This window comes from Pelmatolapia mariae, linkage group LG20 (assembly GCF_036321145.2).
Source record: "Pelmatolapia mariae isolate MD_Pm_ZW linkage group LG20, Pm_UMD_F_2, whole genome shotgun sequence".
NCBI lineage: Eukaryota > Metazoa > Chordata > Actinopteri > Cichliformes > Cichlidae > Pelmatolapia > Pelmatolapia mariae.
The window spans coordinates 15,605,338-15,631,358 of record NC_086244.1 but is presented as its reverse complement, the minus strand read 5'-3'; the positions used below and the strand labels follow the sequence as shown (position 1 = coordinate 15,631,358).

At 40.4% G+C, this 26,021-nt stretch overlaps 2 protein-coding genes across 3 annotated transcripts in view; one reads left to right on the top strand and one right to left on the bottom strand.

The window, feature by feature from the left end:
- Nucleotides 1–14,469, top strand: part of mbd2 (methyl-CpG binding domain protein 2) — a 34,282-nt gene extending 19,813 nt beyond the window's left edge. The window contains exons 6-7 of one of the 2 annotated variants that reach the window (XM_063464700.1): nt 6,131–6,259; nt 13,792–13,900. In XM_063464700.1, the coding sequence (XP_063320770.1) occupies nt 6,131–6,248 (118 nt within the window). In that variant the 3' untranslated portion in view covers nt 6,249–6,259; nt 13,792–13,900. Of the gene's footprint in view, nt 1–6,130; nt 6,260–13,791 lie in introns of both variants that reach the window. The other variant, XM_063464701.1, reaches the window with a different exon arrangement.
- Nucleotides 14,470–21,475: 7,006 nt separating this feature from the next.
- On the bottom strand, nt 21,476–23,471 carry LOC134618647 (lysozyme C-like). The gene is made up of 4 exons (XM_063464134.1): nt 23,342–23,471; nt 22,073–22,231; nt 21,638–21,716; nt 21,476–21,542 (listed from the first exon to the last, which is right to left on the bottom strand). The coding sequence occupies exons 1-4, from the start codon at nt 23,469–23,471 to the stop codon at nt 21,476–21,478; spliced, it is 435 nt and encodes a 144-aa protein (XP_063320204.1).
- Nucleotides 23,472–26,021: the final 2,550 nt, after the last annotated feature.

Sequence of the window (26,021 nt, the reverse complement as noted above, 5' to 3'; positions counted from 1 at the left end):
ACTTCTGATTGGATCACTTCCAAACTCGTGCTGCTTTTCTGCACAACTTAATTAGTTCTGAGTGGATCTCGTCATCTGTCCAGAATATTTTCACGTTATTATTATTTCATACATCATAGTTTTTGTCCTCGTGATTTAGTTTTTATTTATCGTCTCGTGTTCATCAGTACAAAAAGGCCATTGACACAAACGCTGGTGTTAACATTAAGCACTGATTATCCTGAGGCTTGTGCAAGTCCGTGCACTGTGACACAGTAACATAAATGATATAAACATGTTATTTTTAAAAACATATTTAAAAAGTTGTCAGCTGATAGGGTAGTCTGTGCGCTTGACTGATCAGACGGTTTCACAACCAAATAAAATGTCAGATGTTGTGTGAAAGAAAGGCAAAGAGACGTGTTTGCATATTTAACGCAGCGCTGAGGTGTAACTGGGACACAGAGTAAGGTTTCACTTTATGAACCACATCTAACATGATTTTAGATTTGATGGTTGTGTACAGTTCAGACCTCAGATCAACAGAAAATAGCTGAGTGGGTAAACACGAATTGGAGAATGGCTGAGCCGAGTAAAAGTCTTCGTAATAGACTCAAAAGACAGACTTTCACCTTTAACTCTTTCACTGCATTTAAATGTAAAGGTGATGTTTCTTTAGCCCGTTAACATCCAAGAAGACATTGGTGACCTGGTTCTGTTCATCTGGTCCAAAATAAGCGATCTTTATTATTGCGTTTAAGAATCAGGAGTCCTGCTTTTCTTGTTTTTGTCACTCAGTGACTTAGAGAAGTTGTATTCATCTTCACCTTCAGTGTGTTTGAGCAGGTTTTCCTCCTGAATGATGAAGCTGTTTTTAGTGGCGATTTATTCTGCACTTCTATTTACTTAAACTTGAAAAAAAAAACTGTTATCCTTGAACCTTTGTACTTGTGTGAATATTTGCAGAAATTTTAATTGCTGCAAGTGCTCTTAAAAATTCTCTAGTAACTTTTGTGCTGTTTTATGCGCTCTGTGATTCACTCTTTTTATTACTATGTTGCCCCTCTTACAAATGGAAAAGCTGTAATTTAAAAAAAGGATTTTTTCTTCTTTTTTTTATTCAGTGCAGTCAGATTTTTCTACTTCACTCTCATTCGGCTCAGCATGACCAGCAGCTTATTGTGACTGCATAACTGACATTTATGACTCTTCAGACCGTCTTTTATCATTTATCAGTATTTCAAATGCTAATTGTGCCCTCAGTTGAATCACACACAGAAGTGACAAATCACACACAGCTCAGCACAAAGCTCTCAGATACACTCAGAATAAAATATTTCAAAATATGACAGTAGCTACAGATCCTTATTGTAAGATAAAGATGCAGACTATAAGCTTCTAAAGTTAACTCCATGTGAGTTCCAACCTAAGAGTCTATGAGCAACAGTCATGGACTCATGCTAGCCTTACTGAAACCTCGTTAATTCTTAGTTTTACCCCTAATGGGTTGTCACTATTTCTCACTGGAGCCTCAAAGTGGGCTTTCCTGCATGTGCAGCTAAATTCGTCTTAAGAGATGTTGTCATCACCAGTTTTAAACAGAATGCGTCCATTCAGCTTGTAAGCATCGTCCTTTCATGGGCATAAGGCGTTGACGTTCTGTGGGTTTTGTAGATTTAGAAACTCCTCTTTACTTTTTGCACACTTTAAGGGATAGCGTAACAAAGAGAAAACAGGATTTGTTTGTAGTTACAGCTTTGTGTCTCTTCAGGCAAGCTTTGGAAACCTGAATTTGTCAGTTTTATCCAATTCGTCCTGACATAACTATTCAAGCTCCAGTGGAACTGGAGTAACCTCAGATCTCACTCCGATAGTTCTGAGGTTTGTCCGAGCCTCCCAAGGTCACCAGATTTGTTCTTCAGTTGTTCATGTGCTGTTTTGACTGTTTTCCTGGACCTGTCGACTGTGTTTGTGCTGTTATGTTTTGAAGCATTTTTAAGGGAATTAGTAGGTCTTATAAGTCGTCAAGTACATGTTTCAGACTATCTAAGAAGTTTGTGCTCCAGTTTTGGTGAGTGAAATTCTAGTATTGTATGAGTCTATTACTAATACTGAACAAATAAACAGATGTCTGTGACTTTGTGTCTGCTAGTGTTAGCTAACAGCTAATCTCCTGTCCAAATATCCTAACTTTCAGCACATGTGGTGGAGATGTCCACAAACCAGTTTAAGCAGGTTTAAGCTCCAGTGTATTAATATTAGTGTACTTATAATTTTATTTAAGCCAGGACAACAAAGATTCCGATTTATTTATTTAGTCTCTATTGTTTTTTAATGATTTTAAATGGTCGTGGGCTTGACGTTGTTTATCTGGAACGTGAAGTGGATGTTTATCCCAGTTTACTTTTAATGCTCTTTGAGAAGATACAGGTGTGCTCTCTCTACAGTATAGGCCTGATCAATGTTTTTGGCAGATTCTCCAGGTGTTCAGTCAGTTATGGACACATCTGAAGAGTTATTAAAGTGAAAAGCAGCTGTTTCCACTTAATGTCTCATTAATTGTAGATTGCTTGAAAAGCATATAATTTTTCTAGAACACAATAAGACATAGAGACAGTGAAGTGTTCTGAATATTTTCTGGATCCACTGTATCAGTACAGTAATGCTTGGTGAGTAGGCTAATACTGTATGAGCTAACCAGTGAGATTGAACACAATTATGTGATGCGTTTTCTCTGTTAGACGGTGATGGCGTTTGATGAGCATAGCTGCGTTTTGTGTGTTAGACATGGAAAAATGTAAATTCTCATTCCTTCTAGCCTCTAATAAAACGCAAAACGATTTCTGTCGCCTTCCAGGATGAGACAGATGAGGGCTGATGACTGATGCATGCTGGGTAGGGGGAGTAATCAGTTGTAGTGAGAGGGGAGGATGAGAAGGTGATGAGATAGGAGACGGACAAGGAGAGATGAGGAGAAATGAAGCATGAAGGGAGTCGAAGCGGGGGGGAGAGGCCACATTGGGAAATTCACATGAAACATATGATTCAATTTAATATCAAACTGCTAAAAAAGTCTTGAGCCAAAAATGTTCACAGTCTGTTCTTATCTGCTCTGAATGACCTGCATATGAGAGGTTGAAGACATTAGCATTTTAGCTACAGGTCATAATTACCTCCATTATTACTATGATTCCCAGGAAGTATGTGGTTCTTCCTCTACGTGCCAAAAGCTACAGCCCGTTTAATGGCCACTTCAGGTTGACTCCAAAGATGTAGGTAGAAGCTTACAGCCTGATACGAAAAGTGGTTTGATCCCTATAGCTCTGTTTTTACTCCCATAACAACTATATACATGGTGGTGTTTAGAAATTCATTAGTCTGGATAAGTTAGCGACACAGCCGGCTGTAGCTGCCAGCTAGCTGTTTGCTAGGTGTCAACTCAGCTATTTTGAGGCTCTGAGCTAGATTTCTGGACGGTGTGATATCCCTGTGCTGGGTTTGTTGCTCATCATCATAATAATGTTGGTCCAAGATCAACAACAACAACTGACCAGTCATGTAGTTGTGATGTCACAGCTTTGTAATCTGGGCGAAAAAATGCTTTTGTTTATATAAAACACTCTTCTGGATGTGTTTTCTTTCTAGTTAGCTTCTTGGCTAATGCTAACTGAGTGCTCAGGGCATATTTATCCTACACAAAACCATAGATAGGACACCAGGACTTGATTTATAAGGACATCAGAGCTCCTATTTCCTATTTGCTTTGAATGCCTGTGGGCTTGAAATAGTCTAATTTATCTGAAAAGTGAAGCAGCTGATTCTCCAGTATCATCCTGTTGCTCCTGCTGTCTGTGTTGCCAGACCAGGGTCCCTATAAAGCACGAATGCAATTAATACATGCTGACAGCAGGAGGCGCTGTGGGGACACACATCTGGCTGTATATACATATATATATGTATATATATATATATGTATGTATGTATGTGTGTGTGTCCAGTGGAAAACACTGGGGAGAACAGCTGGCCAAAGCCATTACAGCAGAATCACTCGAATACCTCACGAGATCCTTCCCTCCCATCTTCTCTCCTCCCCCTTTTTCTTCCTATTTTCTTCTCACCTCTTTTACTCCCTTTCCCTTCGTTCTTTTACATTCATTCCTTCCTAATCTTATTTTGTTTTCATTCATTTTTTCTGTGCTCCTTTCCTTTTGCCCTTGTAATCCTTTCTTATATTTCTTGATGTTTTTCTTCCATCCACTTCTCCTTTCTTTACTGTTTAATTCTTCCTTACTTTATCGGCGTCATCCTTCCCATGTTTCATCCCCCTCTTCCTTTGTTTTCCCACCTTCATCTTTCATCCCATTTCCATTTCCACCCCTCCTCCTCCTCTGTTTTCCTCCATCCCTCCTCCTCCTATTCCTTTCCTTATCTCTCCCCTCCATTAATTTCCCATTCTCTCCCTCTTACCTCCTCTTTCTCTCTTTCCTTCTCCCTCTCTCTCTTCAGTTGAATGTGCTTGTCATCTTAAATTGCTCTCATTCCTTTCCTCTCCCTCCTCCTCTTCCTCATCTTTCCACCACCTCTTCCTCCTGTGGCACATCAGGCCCACACGGCTCTGTTTTTGAAATCTCATGTTTTCATGTTGGTCAGCTTATTCATATTTTTCTGCCTCTGTTTGACACAATTTGTCATTTTTTTAATCTCAGTTTTTAATTAAGAGTCTTATTTATCCCATGAAAAGCATCTTTCGATTGACTTGACTGTGTTTTCTTTCTTGATCCAGATTCAGTCTCAGATGTACACATGAGGCTGAGTCTGTGTTCTGTAAAGGATGGTTCAGCACAGAGAGAAAAGCTTACACGTTTGCTTTAAAGTAACTTTGAATTTTAAACTCAGTCTGATTAATGGCTCAATCAAGAGCAGAACTCATCTGCAAAAGTATGTGGACAGCCAGAAATTCATCACTGTGACCATGTGGGACATAATGTCTTCATTTTGATTACATCTGAATGGGTTTTACAGTCTGGTGTTTACATGCACAAATACATTTAATTACAACTGTATTTTTATATAAAAGTGATAAATATGTCCTCAGTTTGTCTTCTTCAGTGAAGATCATTGGATAATGACACAACAATCATTGGCAAGTCATTAGCCAGTGAGTATTCTGGATAAGTGTCCTGGATAATTCTTGTTTTTGAACCAGAATGATCAAAATGTAGAAAGTGGATAAAGCATTTTATTCAGTATGAATAATGCATAACCAAGCCCATAAACTTAGAAGCACTTTGCATCTTTTAAATATCCGACAACTGGAACAGACTTACTTTCAGTTTTTCACTAGAAGTCCTACAGTTTTCTGCATTATTTATGCCACCTGGAGTGGATTTGCATAGACTTTGAGCGTAACTGCTTCGTGTTTAATGTGAGCACACCACACCAGGGACCATAATTTACAAAATGAACTTGGTGTCATGTTCAGTAAGACTTGACCTAGCGACTGAGACCATAAACTCAGCAGGAAAGTGCTTGCAGTGCTCATAAATCAAGTGAACCTGTAGCCATTTTCTCACAGACTTCTACACAGCTGCAGCTCTGTGAGTCGCCCCCTGGTGGCTGATAAAAAGGATGCATATTTGAGGCAAAATAATTCGAGTTTTCATACCCAAAAGCTATGTGCATCTGTAATATCCAGTCATGACACAAAATACAAGGTTAAGATGAAACTATTGAAATTGCAAAAAACTGAAAAAACAAAACAAAAACCAAAGCACCGTGATGGACGCGACCAATTCTTGTAGGCTGATACATGCACCCAATCAGCCAGTAGGACTGGACACACAAAATCAGAACTGTGTACTCTAATTTTATTCATTTTTAATGTAGGTGTCAATTTCTATGATTTATGTTTTCTGTTCATCATTGTTGTATTAAGATTTAGTGCTTCAGGTGCAGGATTAGTCTGCAGGCTTTGATACATTTGCTCTGATTAATAAAGTTGCTTCAGGTTTGTATTTTATAAAAATGGTCTTTATATTAAATTAAAACTGTCAGGAGAAACCAGCAGACTGTGGACTACGAGTAATAGTAAAGACATCTTAATAGAAAAAGACGTGTGTGTGTGTGTGTGTGTGTGTGTGCGTGCGTGCAGGGAGCAGGAAATGAAAGTGTACCAGGCCAGGAGGAGTCTGGAGGAAGCACTGATGGCTGACAGTTTGGCGCGGGCCGCCGAAAACACCCGAGAGCTGCTCGAGGGGAAGAAGGCCTGAAGACAAGACAGGTGAGATGTGGGGGAAATGAGTATGAACGGGTTAAAGACGTCGTCTCCAATGTGCACATGAGCTGCCGATAGGACTGGACAGATGACGTTAACCGGTAGTCATGGTAACTCAACGTGCTTTCCAGAATAGGAGAGCCAGAGGTGAAATATCTGTGAAAGACAGGAAATAAAGTTTCTGTGGAGTGTCACAGGTCACTGCTGCGATCAGCTTGTTACAGTGTGTAGTTACGTTTTAATAACCTCTGGTGGCCACGTGAAGAAGTGCTAGAGGCTTTTTAAAGTTATCTCACTCTGTGATGCAAGATAGGCAAATAAAAGTCACATGATCTGCCTGGCAAACAAACCCCTAGGATCGAAAAGCAAACAACATGAATCAAACAGGAACAAGGAATAAATAGAATAATGTATAACCTTTAAATGTCTTGAATGATGCAGAACCTTATGTGTGTGTGTGTGTGTGTGTGTGTGTGTGTGTGTGTGTGTGTTTGGTGAGACTTGTTGTGAATGCTGATGAGATTCTCAGCGTCTGATTGAAACTCAGCTATGGAGCAGCGCAGCAGTGTGTCTGAGTGTGTGATTGATGGGCCGTGGGGTTGTGTGCGTGTGTGTGAGTTTCGGTGGTTAATGCGTGTGTTGTATTACAGTTTGTTTGGTTATTGCCTATGTTTCACTCTGCAGAGCCCGTAAACAAATCCAGATTAAAAAACATTTACTTTCAGAAGTTCACACAGCCATCCATCATCTCGCCCATTTTCCGGCTGCTTATCCAGGTCAAGGTCGCCGTGGCAACGGGACGGCGCAGCAGACCAGAGGCTGTTTTCAGAATGAAAAGGTTTTTGCTGCAGAGTTTCAGACCTCGAAGGGGTTTTACCCACAAAGAAAACTTGAGGAGAACAGACCTGCCTGGTTAAACGTTGGTGTGATCTCTTGAGTTAGTCAGTAAAACTCAAGTGCAGTTTGTCCTGAGGGTGGTGCTAAAGAGCAAATGAGTTAAACAAGTTGATCATGTGGGGTGCAACCTCTGGAGAATAAAAATGAACCTGCAGTTCCTCTCATGTCCACTTGAGGCTGGCTACAGATGTGAGGTGTCAATGTTTACAGCCTGTTTGAGTCTCTGTGTCATATTTCTGCTCTGTACAATTTTAGATAGCACACACATTTGAATTTTATCAAATGGACCGGTACTTATACAGTGCCTTTCTACTCAGTTTGAGCCCTCGGCATCAGTATCTTGCTGATACCAAGGATGCTTCAACACAAGGACTGCATGAGCGGGAATCATTCCATCAACCTTCCGATTGGTAGATGGCTCCCTCTGCCACCTGAACTACTACTTAAAGTTTGGGATGTTTCCGCTTTGATTGACTGTTGGTTGCTGGTGTTGGAGGCAGGTGTCACCTGAGTTAGTTTGGATTAATGAACATGTTTGAACTGTTGGTGCCTGCTGGCCTAGTAAAACATATTCAAAATACAGACAGTCTTGCTTTATGCTGTTTATCTTAAGATTATGCTTTGAGTATATCTGATCTCGCATTTGACCTCTAAACACTTTCCTGATGAGTTTATGGGCTCAGTCATTCTGGGTCATAAACACACGAGGAGGATATGACCACAACTCATCCGTTATATTAGTTTATATTAGTTTCAAAGCACAAATGTGGCGACTGTGAAAACGTTCAACTCGTGGCTTCAGAGCCGTACTTCAGAGGCCAGTGGGTGATGACAGGGCATCTACATTCATGTTTTAAACCATCCACGATCCCTGCAGACTGTTCTTAACTGGATTATTATTGCACTGTTGCAGTCCAACGTCACACGTTTCTGCGAGGGAGCTGCAGGTTAAAGACTGGCTAAAGTCCAACCTGACACCATGTTTTCACCTGCACCTCTAGAAAAGTCCAGTACTGCAGTCCATGTGTCTAAACTGTAAATGTCACCTTACTAACCAAAGGTTCCTTGCATTGCCCATTAACGTAGCACTTGACCTTCTAACTGCTCCTCTGGCTCCAGAAAGCAAACCAACATGGCGAAGGGCGTAAAGCTGAAGTGGAGTTCCCGTGGCCATGTTTCCCGTACGGTCTGTGGGAGGATTCAGCAGCTGAAGCATCAGCATCATGGCGCTCTTCTGTCCGGCACTCGTGTTATATTGCTTTTGTAAGCGTGTCATGATATGTCTGTTGGGTTTTATCTGTTGTTAATAGAGGCTGCAGTTACGTATATATGTGTGTGTCTTTGTGTGAGTGTGTGTGCTGATGCTTCCTCTAAAAGCTGACAGATAAGGAGGCTTTTTTTAAAGCACATTTGTTTTCTGTGGAGGGAAAATTGTCCATTAATGCAGATTTATGCAGATTGGCTGGATGGAAGTCGTTTGGGCGAAAAGAGCCACTGAGAGTCGAGGAGTGATTACTAATGGGTTTTTATAGCTGGACCACAGAGAGGGGGCAGTGGGCAGCTTCTCTCTCTCTCTCTCTCCCTCTCTCTCTCTTTGTGTGCATGTGTGTGTGTATGTGTGTGTTTCTGCTTCGGAGCTGTTGAAACAACCCTTTTAAATCTTTGTCGAATTCTCACACTGTTTGCTTTGCTTCCTGCTGCTCTGACTCTTATTTCCAGCGTCCTGCTAATTTATTTATGTTGGTTTTCTGGCTGAGTTGGCTTCTGCCATTCTCTATCTTTTATGCGACCCTTTATATTCTGCGCTTACTCAGAAACATGCTACACTAGGTGGCAATAACACATTATAATACTGCTGCCATGAACGATGGGGGCAAACACGTCTAACGGTGCTGTATTCTTTTCTTTGAATGCATCAGTTTTCATTACCAGAAGTGTTGATGTGAGTTATGTTAGTACTGGTACCACACAAAATTCTTTATGTGCAGGAAAAACATTATTGTGTGGTTTAATCTATTGTAATGTGAATGATTTAGGTGGAGATGTATATTTTATATGAATAATCGAAATTGACAAAAAACCTTAAAAAGCCTTAAAAAGTAATTATAGTAAATACAGGTGGGAAGAGGCCCACTTTAGACCCTCTCCTGCATTCTGGCATCTCTGCTACAAAGAGAGAAAGAGGGTGTCTGCTGTTAGTCTGCAGGAAATTTAAAGATGGTGACAAAATAAAGAAGCAGTTTTTGTGCAAACAGATGGGTTTAGGTTTAACTCACTCTTTATTCTACAATCCTTTTAAAACTAATAAACCTTTGGTCAGTGGTCATAGCTTCTTGCTTCTATGTTTAAGCTCAATGATCAGCTGTTAGCCAAATTTGGCCAAATATTAACAGGTCAGTCTCATTGCATTAGGAGCTATTGTCCATAGCCTGAAAAGACTGAAAAGTGGCGCTGGTTTTTCATGCCTTGTGGGCTTTTTGTGTACTGCTTTTAAGAGTGTAAGAGTTTCTGTGTGAGGTGAAACATTTCTCATTGGCATTTCTGCACTTGTCAGGGTTTGAATTAGGCCTGGGTCCATTTTAGCTACATGCTGGCACGTTTTTAGGCATTAGAAAATGTTACCTTTCAAGTAAAATGTCATAGATTTATTTTGGCTTTACAGTTTTTTTTTGTTAAAAACTTTTCCATTTGGGTGTTTAAAAAAAGTAAACAGTGGTTGAAACACCTACCAATGATGCAGTCTGTCAACTGACTTGATTTTGAGTTTTGATGTAGGACTGTAATCAAAGTTTTACATGACTGCAGAACCGTGCATGTTCATCAGCTGTTATATTTATATTTAATTTTTTTTAAATGTCTTTTAAGCTGAAGTGTAATTTGTCAAATTGTGTTATTAATGTGCGATTATCATCCTCATTTCGACCTTTCAGTCCCATTTCTGAGCAAATATGAGCCAAAAAAAGCTTCCTTTTCAGCACCACCTTTCTCCACTTAGAGGTCTTCCACAGACATAAAGCTGATATCCATCTCCTCGTGTGACTGTGGGGAAGACACGAAGGAAGAGGATTTCTCTAAACATTGAACTGTTCCTTTAAAATGAGCAGACTGCCGTTTTTATCTGATCGAGACTAAAGATTCACACTGCTGACTGAGGAAAGACTGTGACCGATACAAACACACACCAGCATCTCTCTCTCTCTCTCTCTCTCTCTGTGTCTGTGTGTGTGTGTGAATATTAGCTGTGTATCTTGTAATTTCCAGAGGAGCTGATTCAGACTCCTGCAGCATTTTTCAGCTGCTGGTAATTAGTGCATGTTGAGACACAGAGAATTATCTGCTTCAAAGTCATTCATGAGGCTGATAACTGCTGAGTGTGTGTGCCCGTGTGCTGTCAGTTAGCTGAATTGCCTCGATTAAGCAGCAGATTATCAGGATTTTCTAATTATTAGGGAGTAATTAAGAGTGAGCTGAGGATTATCAGACCGAAACATGGAAACAGTGAAGGAAGAAAACATTCACATGCATTAATACTGAAACAGTAAAACAAAGAAACACTAACACAGCACAACAAAGAGTTCATCATTAAGTCTGGATTTGGCAACACTAGCAAATCTGAAGGATGCACAATGGCACAGGAAGGGTCTAAAAATAAATGCTTAACTGTGGGGTTGTAGGTTCAGTTACAGGTAAAGTGAACCAAAATCAGAATTAAGGAGGCAGTCTGAATGAGTTGCTAGGGGATTCAACGGAGGCTAACAAAGGATTTGTCATCATGTAATCAATGATTCAAAAGAAGTAGAAACTGGGGATGGAAAAAAGGACTAAAAAGATAAATGACAATAAAAAAACCAACAAAAAAATGCAGATTTAATGCAGATGAGATTTTGTAGATTCAGTACTACAGCAACACGGATAACAGTTTTAAGTAGGGATTCTAAATGGTATAATGACAGATTTAAAGCAAGCCAATTTCATCTTGGAATACCCATCGATTCAAAAACTATTTAGATGCTAGTGATTCAGAAAGAAAGATTAAAAAAATGGAAGAAAGGGGAAGGTGAAATAACTAAATTATTAAAAATTTAAAGATGTTGGGATTCAGTATGGTTCAGTAAACGAATAGAAATAAAAAAGCCTACTGGACTGCATAGGTTAATAGTACAGTTTGAATTTAAATTAGGCTAACGAAGGATAAAAAAGGATAGTTAAGAATGAAAAACGGTGTAATCAAAAAATTAAAAACATAAAATTAGAGATGGGATTGTTTAAAATGTAAAAACGTTTAAAGGAGGAGATTAGATGCAGTAAGAGACTACAGGTTACAGACTCAGCTACAGTTACAGGAGTCAAACTGAGGAGTTAAAACGAATGCAGTAAGAGAGTACAGTTTGCAAGTTCAGTACTACATGTATCAAAAAACAGGTGAGGGAATTATAAATGTCATGATGAGACATTCAAAGTAAGCTAATGAAGGATTCGTCAACATATAAACTAGTGTTGAAAAGAAATACAAAGCAGGGATTCAAAACAGCACAATAAAAATACAAATACAGAGGTTGAGTACTTCAGATGGATTGACTCAAAGTGAGATGAAGGAAGGATTCTGAATGGCACAATTAACCTTTTTAAGTAGGCTCGTCATAAAACAGATGATTCAAAATCATTAGAAACCAAAGATTGTAAATTGCACAGTGAAAAGAAAATACCAACTGGAGAAAGAAATTGGATTCAATACAATAGAAACATCTAAAATGTGAAGAAGGTGGGATTCCAAATGGCATATTACGAGTTCAAATAGAGAAAAATGTAATCAACTGTAATCTAATTAATCATTAAATTAAATGGAAAAGTAAGCTTAAATGGAATAGTGAGACCAGTCTAGGGCTGAGAACTGAAAGAACGGGGTGATTCCGTATATAAACAAGGGAGGACTCAAACAGGCCTCAATGAATGACAAATTGCATGAAGGAGGGAATCAAATGGCACAATTAAATATTTAAAACAGAAGGTACAGAGGGCGACTACAATGGCAAATAAATAATTCAGGATGATAATTAACAGGGATGACTAAAGTTAGAGCTCAAAGTGGCAAAGTGAAAGCATCAATAGGGGTTCAAAGCGGCAGGATGATGGATTCAAAAGAGATTTATGATGGAAAATGAAAATGAAATGAAGGAGGAAGGATTTGAAAATGCCACAATGATGGATTAACAATGGCTTAATTAGACATTTGAAAGCTCAAGGATGAGAATAAAAATGGATTTTGTTCTGTATTAGAAAAATGGGGATTCACAATGGAACATTGGAAAAATTGGAAACTTAGTGGTCAGCAGTGTGGTCAAACTTCTTTGGTAAGCTGAGGAGGACGGGGAGGCTGAGGAGGAGGAGCAGGAGTAGAACATATGATGTGTGTGATATCACATCTTCTCTCCTGCTGAGCGAACGCTTCACTCTGATTTTTTATATATAATTAAAATGTTTTCTGTACAGGCGAAAGGGTCCTAATTGTCCTAATTGTAGCTCCACCCTCCTCGTTATTGTACCAGGGAGGAGGAGGAGAAGGTGTGGAGGGGTTAATGGAGGAGCTAATGATTAACATGGAAGCTCAGTGCATTAATTGGATATTTCAATGTGTCCAGAGGCGAATGTTTATTATTCTGCAGGAGGAGGGAGAAACACGGCAGTTAGTTTGTGGAATTTTATTAAGATGAACTTAATGAGTCAATTTGGGGTTTATAGAGAAGGAAGTGGGAGGCGGAGTTTTATTCAGAGGTCTCCACAGAGCCTCACAATCTATTTGTTGGGAAGATATCAGTGCTTGCTTGCACTTCATTAATGCCTACACACAAGTTCCAGCTTTTTAAATATTTTTTAGGACAGTTTTTCTAAATAATCCCTACCAAACTCAAACACTAATTCCAAGATTTAAAATATCTTCACTTTTCCCAAGAGCATTGTCTTGTCGTGCAAAAAGATGGACAAAGGAGGCCTGATTATCATAAAAACTAAAATAGGCTTATCTCATGTAACCACAAGTAAAAATGTAGGTTAAGAAACACACAATCCAAAGGTTTTAATCTCAGGATCAGTGAGTGTGCTGAGCAACAAGTTCAACAAAGCTGGGTTTTCTTTGTGTTAGCTGACTATACAAACATTAAAGCCCCAGTCACAGAAAAGGGCTAGTACAATGGTGGTAACTTTTTTTTCCATGTAATCCAGGCTTCTGGTCTCTGTGCACTCTCACATAAACATTTAATGAGGCACATCGGTCAGTTCACTGATTGAGCGTTGCTCACTACAGGTTATAAAATGTGTGATTTAAAAGAAAGATATTAGACATATAACATGACATATAGACTAATGATCTAATCATCTCTATTTCAGGCAGAAAAGCGCCTAACAGAAAGGGCCTGGCCCACTTAAGGTCAAGCCTGCTGTAGGGCTGGGGTAGAGTTAATTTGAACCCAAATGTTTCTTGAATTTATGAAGTGCTAATTTTTTTTTTGTTTTTACAGTTTAATTTAAGCAAATAGGAACTGAACTCGAAGGTTGTTTGACAGAACGGCCCATCTTTTAAAGATCTTTCAAACTCAGACGTGAACTGTCATAGTAACTCCTCTTCTTTCTTTGTGTCTCTCTAGAGTTCCTCTGTTCACCAGCCTCAGGGTTATCACCGCCTTCATCTTAATCCAGACAACAAACCAAAAACCAGACCTCCCACAGCCCAAACGTCACCCGTTCTGATCCATTGTTTCCGTGGATGATTGCTTCAACCTTCCTGTTGTGGAGCCTTTTTTGCACTTGACATTTCTAAACATCTGGAAACAATATTTTTTTTTCAGAGTCACAGTAGCAACAGTGGGAGCAACAACCACAGCAATAATGACACAATACCAGCAACAATGCCTCTGACATCGGAGGCTACAGTAGCAATAAGTGGAGCCTGAACCAGCTTGAAGCAACCAAAGCCTTTAATCCTCTCTCTGTGCAAACTTTACAACAAGCATTTCTTTTATTGCAGTTTTTCTTTTTAATATAAAGTAGATAAAAATAATAATAAAAAAACAGAATGTACTTAAGAGCAAGTCCTTCATAAAGACCCAAAGTCAGGTTGCAAACTGCTGGACGGCTTTTGCTAACTCTACTAACTTTCATTTTTTGCTCTTTGATGATCTTGGTTCCTTTGTGGTGTCATATGTCAGCTTCAGGGGTTTTAATGAAATAATGAGAATTTACAATTATATGAAATAGAACAATTACTTATTTAAAGACAAATTTTATACCTTCTGAGAACATATGTGTACATTTTCTGGACTGGACTGGAATAAATAATTATATTCAGAGTCATGTTTGTCTTTTTGTTTTTCTCTGAGCATGGAGGCTGTTTCCCCAAACTGAGGCTAAACAGGTCAGATATCTGGAATTGAAGGGAGCTGAAGAAGGTTTACAGTTAATAACACTGTGCAGACTTCCCCCTTCTTGACATGTAGTGGTATTTTCGCCTAGCATCTAAACATTTGTTTTGCCTGAATGGTCACACACCTGGTCTCACATGAAAATCTCCTACTCTGAAAGGATCTGCAAAGAAGGATGGGATAAACCTCTGTAAATCCTGCTGTGCAAAGCCAGCAGAGACTTTCCCAAGAAGACTGAAAGCTGTAATTGCTGCCAAAGGGATTTATATCAACTACTGAATTAACAATGTGGAATCTGATTTTTAAAAAAGTTTTATTTCACTTTAGCTGTATGCGGTTTTCAGTGTATACCGACGGCGTAAACCTATACAAGTAGATTTTAGTGCCATCCCTCTAATTTCACAGTAAGGAGTTAGCAGATCTGGGGCCTTTATCTCTTGGTGCTTATTGCTGTGGCAGGTAAATCAAGGTACAGCCACCAGGAGGCTCCTGGAAATAAATTATGAGGAAAATCCTGGGATGAGAAGTCATTGTTGGAGCTCAAAGAAAAGTTAAGTAATCAGCGGGTAGTTTGTTCTGTCAGACATTTGGCAGAAACTGCTCCTAGTCCAGATGTTGGAGTCTGTGTGTGATTGTATTGGTGTTCGTGGTGTTTGTGTGTTAAAGACGGAGTGAGACAAACCAGCCTGCCAGTTCTGCCCTCATTTGCATCTGCTAATGGCTCCATGATGCCGGTTTCTGATCACTGCAACCACACATTTAAAATCCTGCTTCGGTGCCAGATGCTCCTCTCTCCCTCTGCCTCGTTCAGGGATTCCTGCTTCCATCCTGTAACAGCAGCTCCGTCCGTGCTCCGCATGAGAAAACAGCAGCTGAGGTTTGACTGGAGGCAGGAAGCAGCACCAGTAATGATGATTTCAGGTGATAAATCTGGATTTATGCTCAAACTTTACAACTGTGAGCATGCCACTTTAAAACCATGAGCATTACTGTGCTGCTGCTGTGAAAGCTTCCTACATGTGTAGGAAGCTAGCTGCAGACTTTTGCTTCTATTCAGGCACAAGAACACTTCAGTCAGAGATGCTTACAGCACAGTGAGAGGTTGTGAAAAGTCTCTGTCTTTGAGGGGGCTCTTGAAGAATATGAGAGCATGAAAACTTCATATCATAAATAGAAAAAGCTTAACACATCCAAAGAGGATGTGTTAAGCTTTTTCTATGTTTTATGTTTGAGAGGGAAATGCTGTGTGCTGTAAATGTCTGGTCTCATGTTCATACCTACAGCACATCCTAGTAGTATAAATATCTGTTCCATAAAGGTACTCTGGTCTCTGGTGAGAGCCTCAAAGTGATTCAAACCATCATTGACCTTTCCCGATATCAAATATGAATTTTTTAACTCTTTAAAAGTGGAAAATCTTCACTTTGAGTACATGGAACAATTTTCATTGCGGTATCTAAGAATCAATGTAGAGCAAATATTTTTAATGTGGATTTAAAGGAGGTGAAAGTCAGAATGCCTCTGATATCCACTGGAAATGTTTGTACTCTATAGTAAATGCTGCTGCTGCTGCTGCATGTCTGGGAACCATAACCCTTTTACCTTATAACCTGAGAGGCTGGAGGAGGGTTCACACAGTGAAAAAGAAACATGTTTTGGATTTTAGCCATTTGGAAATTTATAGACTCGAGTCCAGACTTCTAACTTTTTCCTCTGAAAAAACTCAAAGTTGGTGCAGAGACCAGAGAACTAATGTGATGTTGCACTCACCTTTGTTTTTGTTAGGACTCTGTTAAAACTGTTAAAACACTTAAGTATCTCCAAATGGTTAGAGTCTCCAGTTTGCTGTGCTTTCAAACTTAAACTTTGTCAGTTTGTACTTTACCCGCCTGAACAGCCAACACCAGATACATTTTCTGACACAACCATCAAGGGTTTTGATCTCCTTCCAAGCTCAAACAAGGGACCTCTTGCTTGTTAGTCACATATGGCAAACATGTAAACCACTACAACCCCTCGCCCTTCAAGAAACAAACAAATAAAGAAATGCCCATGCGGGCAAACAATAGATCAGTGTGGGTAAACTGTGGGGCTGTGTGGGCAGGGCAAACCCCCACATATCCCATATCACTTAACCATAATGTGGGCCCACAGGACTAAGCTTACTGTGGGGCCTGTATGGGCTAATCCATGGGGTGTGAATGAGTGGCCCTAAAGTGCCCCAAAGGGCAAAACTGCTACAGTCCCTGTGTGGACACACTCAACTGGGGCACTTGTTGGATAAACGTGGGTTTGCCCCATCTACAGAGCCCCACAGTTCACACGCAGCTACCTATTGTGGGCCTGTGTCGGCATGTTTGGGGTTGGATGCAATGTATGCCGGGCAGCGGCTACTAAGACTAGCAATTGGGACATGGAACGTCACCTCTCTGGTGGGGAAGGAGCCTGAGTTAGTGCATTAAGGCGGAGAGGTATCTACTAGATATAGTAGATATAGTAGAGTTGCCCTTGGTGAGAGGTGGCGGGGGCGGGTATCCTAGTATTCCCTCGGCTTGCTGCCTGTTGGGGTTTTTCCCGGTGGACGAGAGTTTTGTTCCCTGCGCATTTGGGTTGGGGAACGGGTCCTGACTGTCGTCTGCGCTTATGCATCGAGTGGTGGCTCAGAGTACCCAGCCTTCTTGGAGTCTCTGGGTGGGGTGCTTGAGAGTGCTCCACCTGGGGACTCTGTTGTCCTACTGGGAGACTTCTATGCTTATGTGGGCAACGACAGTGAGACCTGGAGGGGCGTGATTGGGAGGAACGGCCTCCAGGATCTGAAGTCCACAGTGTTTTGTTGTTGGACTTCTGTGCAAACCACAGTTTGTCCATAACAAATACCATGTTTGAACATAAGAGAGTCCATAAGTGCACGTGGCACTAGGACATTCTAGGCCGCAGGTCAGTGATCAATTTTCTAATCGTATCGCCAGACCTGCAGTCATATCTTCTGGACACTTGAGTAAAGAGAGCGACTGAGCTGTCAGGATCAGGTAGTGGGGGAAGATGCTGGACAGACTTGGAAAGTGAGTGTGCACTGGGAACGCCTGGCAGAGGCCCTGGTTCACGAGATCTTCAATGCAGACCTTCGGCAGAGCTTTAACACCATTCCGAGGGAGACTGGGGACATTGAGTCTGAATGGACCATGTTCAGCACCTCCATTGCCAAAGCCGTTGCACTGAGCTGCAGCCGCAAGGTGGTTGGTGCCTGTCATGGTGATAACCCCCGAACCAAATGGTGGACACCAAAGTTGAAGGGAGCTACCAGGCTGAAGAAGGAGCCCTATCGGGCTTGGTTAGCCTGTGGGACTTCGGAGGCAGCTGATAGGTACTGACAGACCAAGCGGAACGCGGCTCGGTCAGTGGCTGAAGCAAAAACCCTGGTGTGGGAGGAGTTCGGAGTTTGGAGTTACCTTTGTCATCGATTCTGTTGGTAATTTTTATGGACAGAATTTCTAGGCGTAGCCAGGTGGCAGAAGGCTGTCACTTTGCTTGTCTCAGAATCTCATCTCATCTTTTTGTGGAAGTTGTGGTTCTGTTGGCTTCATCAGGTGATGGCCTCCAGCTTGCACTAGAGCAGTTTACAGCCGAGTGTGAAGCGATAGGAATGAGAATTAGCACTTCCAAATCTGATGCCATGGTCCTCAGCCGGAAAAGGGTGGAGTGCACACTCCAGGTCAGGGACGAATTCCTGCCCCAAGTGGAGAAGTTCGACTATCTCGGGGTCTTGTTTATGAGTGATGGGAGAAGGGAGCGGGAGATCGACAGATTGATGCTGCGGCTGCAGTGATGCGGACGCTATACCGGCCCATCGCGTTGAAGAGAGAGCTGAGTGTATAAGCAAAGCTCTCAATTTATTGGTCAGTCTATGTCCCTACCCTCACCTGTGGTCATGAGCTGTGGGTAGTGACCGAAAGAACGAGATCGTGGATACAAGTGGCGGAAATGGGCTTCCTTCAAAGGGCCAGAAAAGAGCTGCTGCTCCTCCACACCGAAAGGAGCCAGTTGAGGTGGTTCGGGCATCTGATAACGATGCCTCTGGGTGAGGTGTTCCAGGCATGTCCCGATGGGAGGAGACCCCGGAGCAGACCCAGGACATGTAGGAGAGATTATATCTCTCGGCCGGCCTGGGAACGCCTTGTTGTTCTCCCAGACAAGCTGGAGGAAGTGGCCGGGGAGAGAGAGGTCTGGGCTTCCCTGGTTAGGCTGCTGCTCCCGCGATAAAGTTTGTGGATAAAAGTACTCGATTGTGTCCTGTTTTTAAAATGTCACCCTCCTCCTCTTGCATGTTAACAGTAAGAAGTGTAAGATAAACAGGAGAGAAGATACAGCTTTCATGTTGCATATTTCATGAATCTGAACATAAAACTGAATCTATGAGCGTGCAGTGGGTTCATCAGCATTTTCAGTCTTTAACCAGCTGTTTCCTCTGGAATTAAAGCAACAAAAAGATAAAGCAGAAGAAAAAGGCTCCAGCGCTGAGGAGAGCTGCAGAGCATAATTATCAGGGTATTTGTCACCACGAGCGACCCCTTTCACGTACACAAATTAATTGTTTGTGTTTTTAATGTATGAATATTCATGAGAGCGGCTTTAAGGATATAGGGTTAGGGGTTAGAGAATCCATTATATCAATACAAACACAAGCTTGTGTGTGCGTGTTTGTGCAGTTGTCATTTGTTCTGGTTATTTCTGGATGTCACATCTATTGTTTCCATCACAACACACACAGCCTAAGTGTACTTGATGGGAAAGCAAATGAGCAGCAGCAGAGTGCATTAAAAAAATTTCAAAAGTCTTTTGGCCTATTATGTTTTTTAATTATCCATCCATTCCAATTCAGTTCAATTCAGTTTTGTTTGCATAGTGCCCAATCACAACACTAGTCTTCTCAAGGTGCCTAAATCTCCTTCAGCTACAGAGCTTTGACATAAACAACATGATAAATTCAGTGTCATGTGTATTTGCTAGCCAAGCATTTCTGAAATGAGTGAAGCCAATGTGTTTTCAATACATGCTAACTGGCTGTCACATGTTTAAAATACTCTGGGTTTATTCTTCAGCACTGTGAAACTGCTATTTTCTTGTTAGGGATTTATCTTTTCAATGACTTTTACTGCAACTTTAAAAAACTTTTGAAAAGCAGATTGGTTGAAATGGCAAGACTGCATCTGCAGACTGTAGATGGAAAAGAAGAAAGTATTCCATTTGTGAAATCTGATTTTGAACCATCATATTGAGCTTTTTTTTTGGTCACTATCTTAGTTTTTTTTTAAACCAGATGGGGGTGAATCTGACTGAAAATCCAAGGACACTTGTATGGTAGCAACATGTCAGTCATAAGGTTCTTTAAGAATACAGTCCTGTCCGGTAATACACTCTTACTGGAATTTTGAGAGTGAGCAGCAGCAAGGTCCAAATAATCAAATCCACTAATTGTTTCCCATATGGAAAAGAAATAGAAAAAACTTATAAAAGACTTGCATCAGATGTGGCCTACTTCATATAGTGAATCATATAAGGCTTATATGATTTACTCATGAAAGTGGCCACTTTCATATATTGTTTTAGTAAGTATCCAGAACATACAAGTTTCATTTATATGATTTTTCTAGGGATGTTATATCTGTTTTCACTCTTGTATGCTTTTCATACAAGTTTCACACAAGACAGATACAAACTTTACAAGATTTATATATATCTTTTCCATATGGGAAACATCTTTAAATTTACTTTAAAAACTGTTGTTGTTTATTAAAGATTTTAGCTGATAGGTGCTGCTTAAGCACATGCTCTGCTACAGTCCGCCGACCCATCCAGGGTGCAACCTGCTTCTCACCCAACAGTGTGTGAAATAGTCTCAACAGTTAATTTAACGATTTGTGTTTCTGGACACAAATTTCACAGAATTTCCCAACATGCTTTGTGGCCTTGAACAAGACTCTTGTGAGCACCTCTGTCAAAGCAAAGGTTTTGGCACATTGCTGGTCTGTAGCATCCCCAGTAGTAGACATCCCACTAAATTCATCCCAAGGTCAGACAGTGTAAAAAGCCCATTCTCTCTAAAAAGAACATGGCAGCACTACTTAGGCTTGCCAAGCTGCGTGTGAACCATCTATGAGACTTTTGGAACAATGCTCTTTGGACAGATGAGATGTGGAGATGTTTGGCCATATTGCATAATACCACATTTGATGAAAACCAAACACAGCACATCGGCGCAAACACTTAATACAAAGCGTGAATTACGGTGATACAGGCGTAACGATTTGGGGTTGTTTTGCAGCCACAGTACATGGGCAACTTACAGCCATTGAAATAACCATGAACTCCTCTGACCCAGTCTATAACAGAATGACTGAAAAAGAAAAGAATTGACATGTTACACTGCCCAGGATAAAGTCCAGACAGCAACCTGATTCAAAGGCGGGACCTTAAGTGCATAAACGAATACCCACAAACCTCAATAAACTGAAGCAATGTTGTGAAGAAGAGGGGGCCAAAATTTCTCCACAACAATGCGAGAGACTGAGACTCACATAGAAAATGATTAATGATTCAAGCTACTGAAGCTACTGTACTTAAGTTTTCATAAAGCTAATGTTACTAGCCTAGAATAAGACAACCTAATTGTAAAGAGTTAGGAGAACAATGTAATGCAACAAACCAAAAAAAACCCCAAAACGTAGTTCTAATCTTAAGCCAATGGTAAGCCACACAAACAGAAAGACAAGATTTAAACTGAATTTATTGGTTTTAGTAACTAAGTATATTTTACTTCTTTAAGATCAAATATGGAAACAGTTTGAATGTTTTAGAAGACAATGGGGACATTTTATTATGCTGATGACACCCTCCTGTTTCTATGTGTTGATTAAAGACCGCATCCATCCAAATAGGGTGTGAGATCACGACCTTGACAGTGATTACGCCATCCATACCTGAAATCAGACACACAGTTAATCCTTTCACAAGTGACTGTCTATCCAGTAAAAGTAGGACCATCAGTTTTTAGAATCACATCATCCATTCTTACCAGGCTGCGATGCCTTGGGGGTCTGTAACAACACGTTTGGCGCAGTTGATTGCCACGGTGACATCATCACTTAAAAGGTCTGTGATTAAAAAAAGTAAATACATGATGGCAATTAAGATGTGGTGATTAAGGTAAAACAAGTACAACACAGCAGAAAAGGTATTAATCCATCCACCTCGACACACGTTTTATTGTATAATCTTGGAAAACAGTGAAGTACAAAGAAAAACTTTAATTTTAACTCTAGTGGGCTGGACCAGTATAACTTTTGCATAATAACTGATAGAAGATGTGATTTTCTTAGTAATAATGCTTTTTGTGCAGATCTTTAGGTTCTTTGTTTGGATGAAGTTCTAACAACCCCTTTTCATGGCATGAACCAATCTTAAACCTTGGTATCATTCAGATCACAACAAGACCTGGCTCATCACTGACCCTTGCAATTGATTTGGCATCCATTTCTGAAAGACATGATTTTGTCATTGCACCACCAGCGATTATTAATCTGAAAGATGCCAAAATCAGTGGATCCATCGTTGTTGTGGTGCGTCTTCATGGTGTCGTAGCCTGACTCCCATTTGGTCAGGCAAACCCCTGCAGACAAAACAGGAGACATGGACTCCTGAAATCTATACGTCAGGTATTAAAACCAACACTTTCTCATTTATCCACTTTTCTCATCAGAATCACATTTTTATCATATTTGAAGAGCAAACTAATAGTGTTCCACTGTGTTTTTTTCTAACTAGGTACACTTTCAGTGCATTGGCAGTTTTTTTGGGATTATTATCATGCTGAAAACTGAAGCCTTACCAATCAGAGTTCTTCCAGATTGTATTTAATGGCAGATTAAACTCTGAGGACAGTGGTGTTGGAGAGTTTGTCAACATGGATGGAATCATGAATGCAGAAAAGTACCATCAAACATGACAAAGCCTCTACCATGTTTTACCGATGCCCGTTCCAAACCTGTTCCATTTCCAGGGGCAGCTAAATCGTTCACGTCTAACCCAACGAATATACTTTTAAACTGTCACTGGTCTAACCTTGCTGCACAAGGAAATTGCTTCTGATTGGATCACTTCCAAGCTTGTCCCGCACTTCTATGCGACTTAATTAGTTCTGCTTAATATCTCCAAGATTTTTTTTAATCTCATTTTCATTCGTTGACAAAGTGTCAGTACATTTCATCACAGTTTTTGTCCTCCTTCATTTGTTTATATTTAGTTATTGTTTAATTTTTTGTTTTTTAGGAAAAAAGTTTGTTGAGGAAAACTGTGATGGAAATTAATGGTCACCTACATTAACACTGATCCATAAGACCTGTTTTCACTTCTTTTCAGGCCAGTTATAATTTGGCATATCTTTGCCTTTTCCCCTGCTTTTCTTTCTAAAAATTGTTGTGTGTGTGGCAGCAACCCTTCCACTGAGACCAATTCTGATAGGTCGTCAGCAAATGTTAGATGATACAACTAAGTTCAATTTTATGCCTGTCTAATTGGGTCATTTCTGGCATTTTTGTAAATTTGACCAAAGAAATGGGAACAAATGATGTGTTTTTGCAACAGACTGAACGTAACGTAAAGTAACAAGCTGTAACAAGTATCATAACAAGCTGATCATAAAGTGCCTAACATGGGATTCACATGTGAAGTCATTTAGCTCTTGTGTGTGAGACCAGGCAGTCTGACAGGTCATACTCACAGTCAGCCAGACTGACACCGCGGTAGCCGTCCATTCCACTATCCTTCAACTTGTGGGCCCATTCACAGCGCTGGAAGCGTTTAGCGTTCGCTACAGCCACCAAGAGCAAAAAGAATAGACTTTTCATCATGGTGTCTCTGCTGGTCTGAATTTGTCCAGAGCTGTTGCTGAATTTTCTGAGTTGTAACTGTCTACGTTCAGATAAGAGGACCTGAGCATGAGTCACGTAAAAGCAAATAGCAAGCAATGGTGGGTTCATGGTTACAAATTCCAGACAGACAAACAAAGCAGATCAATCAGAGTGAGACAAACTGATGTTTGAGGAAGGATTTTTTTTGTTTTTAAGAAGCAGTTCTAATTAATGGCAGAAACAAAGCATACAAAGCTTTATTATTGATTTTACATCACAGGACCATATGAATCATACCATGAATATAATATCGCACTAAAAAAAGACTAAAATATAAAATGCTTTTAAAATTGAACACAATAATGGATACAACTTGAAGATGCCACATTTCAGTCCAAATGTAAGTCAAATTTTATTCAAATTTCCAGATATTTCTCAAAACATAACAAGCATTTATGTAGTTACCCAGTTATAGCTCAAACAGTGAAAAATAATGTAAAGAATTAAAAAAGAAATCATTACGTCATCACTGGTGTATGGAAGCCCGTTTAAGCCACTAGAAAAAAAGCATCCATAACTCGAAATTTCAACTTATTAACTCGAAATTTTGAGAAAAGTAACTCGAAATTTGGAGTTAGCTCTCCCAATCAGTAATCTATGTGAATGGCGTCATTTTCTTGTTAGGAAGGATATGGCGCAGAGGAACGCTCACTGAAAACCGCATCGCAACAAATTGGCGATTTCGAGAGTACATTTGCTGATAGTAACACCATGTGATTCAGCTAATAACACAAGGATTTCAGCATTTGTGAGGCCGTGTTGTAATTACTCAGCAATTTGTGCGTTCATGACTGGCTGTAATAACGGTAGCTTAGCTGTAGCATTTGTAGCTGAGGGCTTCAGCTTCGGGGTAACAAGGAAATGACGTCGTCATTCACGCAGATTACTGATTGGCAGCGCTAACTCAAAATTTCGAGTTATGGATACTTTTTTTTTTTAAGTGGTGGAAACAGGCTTCCATACTGGTGATAACCCAAAGTGTTTGGAGAAAAGGAAAATTAACTTTTTGAAAAAAATTCAGTTGAAGGATTATTTTCTTTGAACTCTGACTCTAAAGATTTGGATAATTTAATACAACAAAAATTACACACACAGGGTGGTTAGCACTGTCACCTCATAACAAGAAGGTTCTTGTCAAGGATTGCTGTGTGGCAGGCAGGAGATTGGACCTAAAATGCAGGACTCACAACACACGGGAATAAACTCAAAATACAGCTTTATTTACTGACTCAAGGAAATAATACAAAACTAAACTAGACTAGACTAGACTGGGAAAATATAAACTAAACATCACAGAGCAACACACAAGGGAACACGCAGCATGAGGGAGAACACAACACTGACAAAGAGAAACACAGGGCTTAAATACACTGAGGGATAACAAGGGCAATGAGACACAAAAGGAGAGCACAGCTGGGAGTAATTAGGCAGGATGAGACAAGGGAAGCAAACTAGAAGCACTGACACGAGACACAAATAACAAATAACAAAACCTAAGAACTAGAACTCAGGAAGTACTACAGAACTAGGGAGCTAGAAATACTAGGACAGAAACCAAAACACAAACAGTCATATACCATGATAAAATCAAAAGTAAAAGTACAAAACTCAAAACACTAGGTCACCGACCCATGACCGTGACAGTTCTAGGTTCAGATCCACTCTGTGGCTATTCTTTGTGCAGTTTGCATACTCGCTCTGTGTCTGTGTGGCTTCTCTCTTACCCACAGAGGTGAATGGTTGTCTGTCTCTCTGTATTAGCACTGCAACAGATTGGAGAACTGTCCAGGGTGTACTCTGCCCTTTGGGAGCTGGGACAGACCCCAGCCCCACTGTCACCCTGAACTTGGATAAATGTCAAAGATGGATGGATGAAAAATTACATCTTTTAATTGATGATGAATTAATGATGACATCGAGGGTTATATTTTAGAAACGATAAATCACACAAACTGAAAATCAAGATTTTAATTCAGTTTATTAGTTTGAGTATCTCAGTGTGTTTCACTCCAGTTAGCTCAAAAACACAGAAACAGCCCAAATGCTTCAGAGGAAGACAGGGGCATTTTATTATGTTGACGATACCCTCCTGTTTCTATGTGTTGATTAAAAACCACATCCGGCCAAATACTTTGTGAGATCATGACCCTCAAAGTTATCACGCCATCCAACCTGGAACCAGACACAAGGATCATCAGTCCGGTGAAGCAGCGCCATCACATCACATCAGATGATCATATGATCCATTCTTACCAGGCTCTGATGCCTACAGGATCCCTAACAACCTGCTCCTGCTTGGCACAGTTTATTGCCATGTTGACATCTCTCAAAAGCACTTTGTTCAAACAAAGAAAAAAATGAAGGGAATTATGGCAGGGGCGTGGTCTCTGGCCTGCTGCAGAGGAGGGGTGACGCAGTGCGCCGGGTTGTGTTTGATGTTGACAGTGAGGAGCAGAGACACAGAAGGGAGCAGCGAGCCACCAGGGGAGT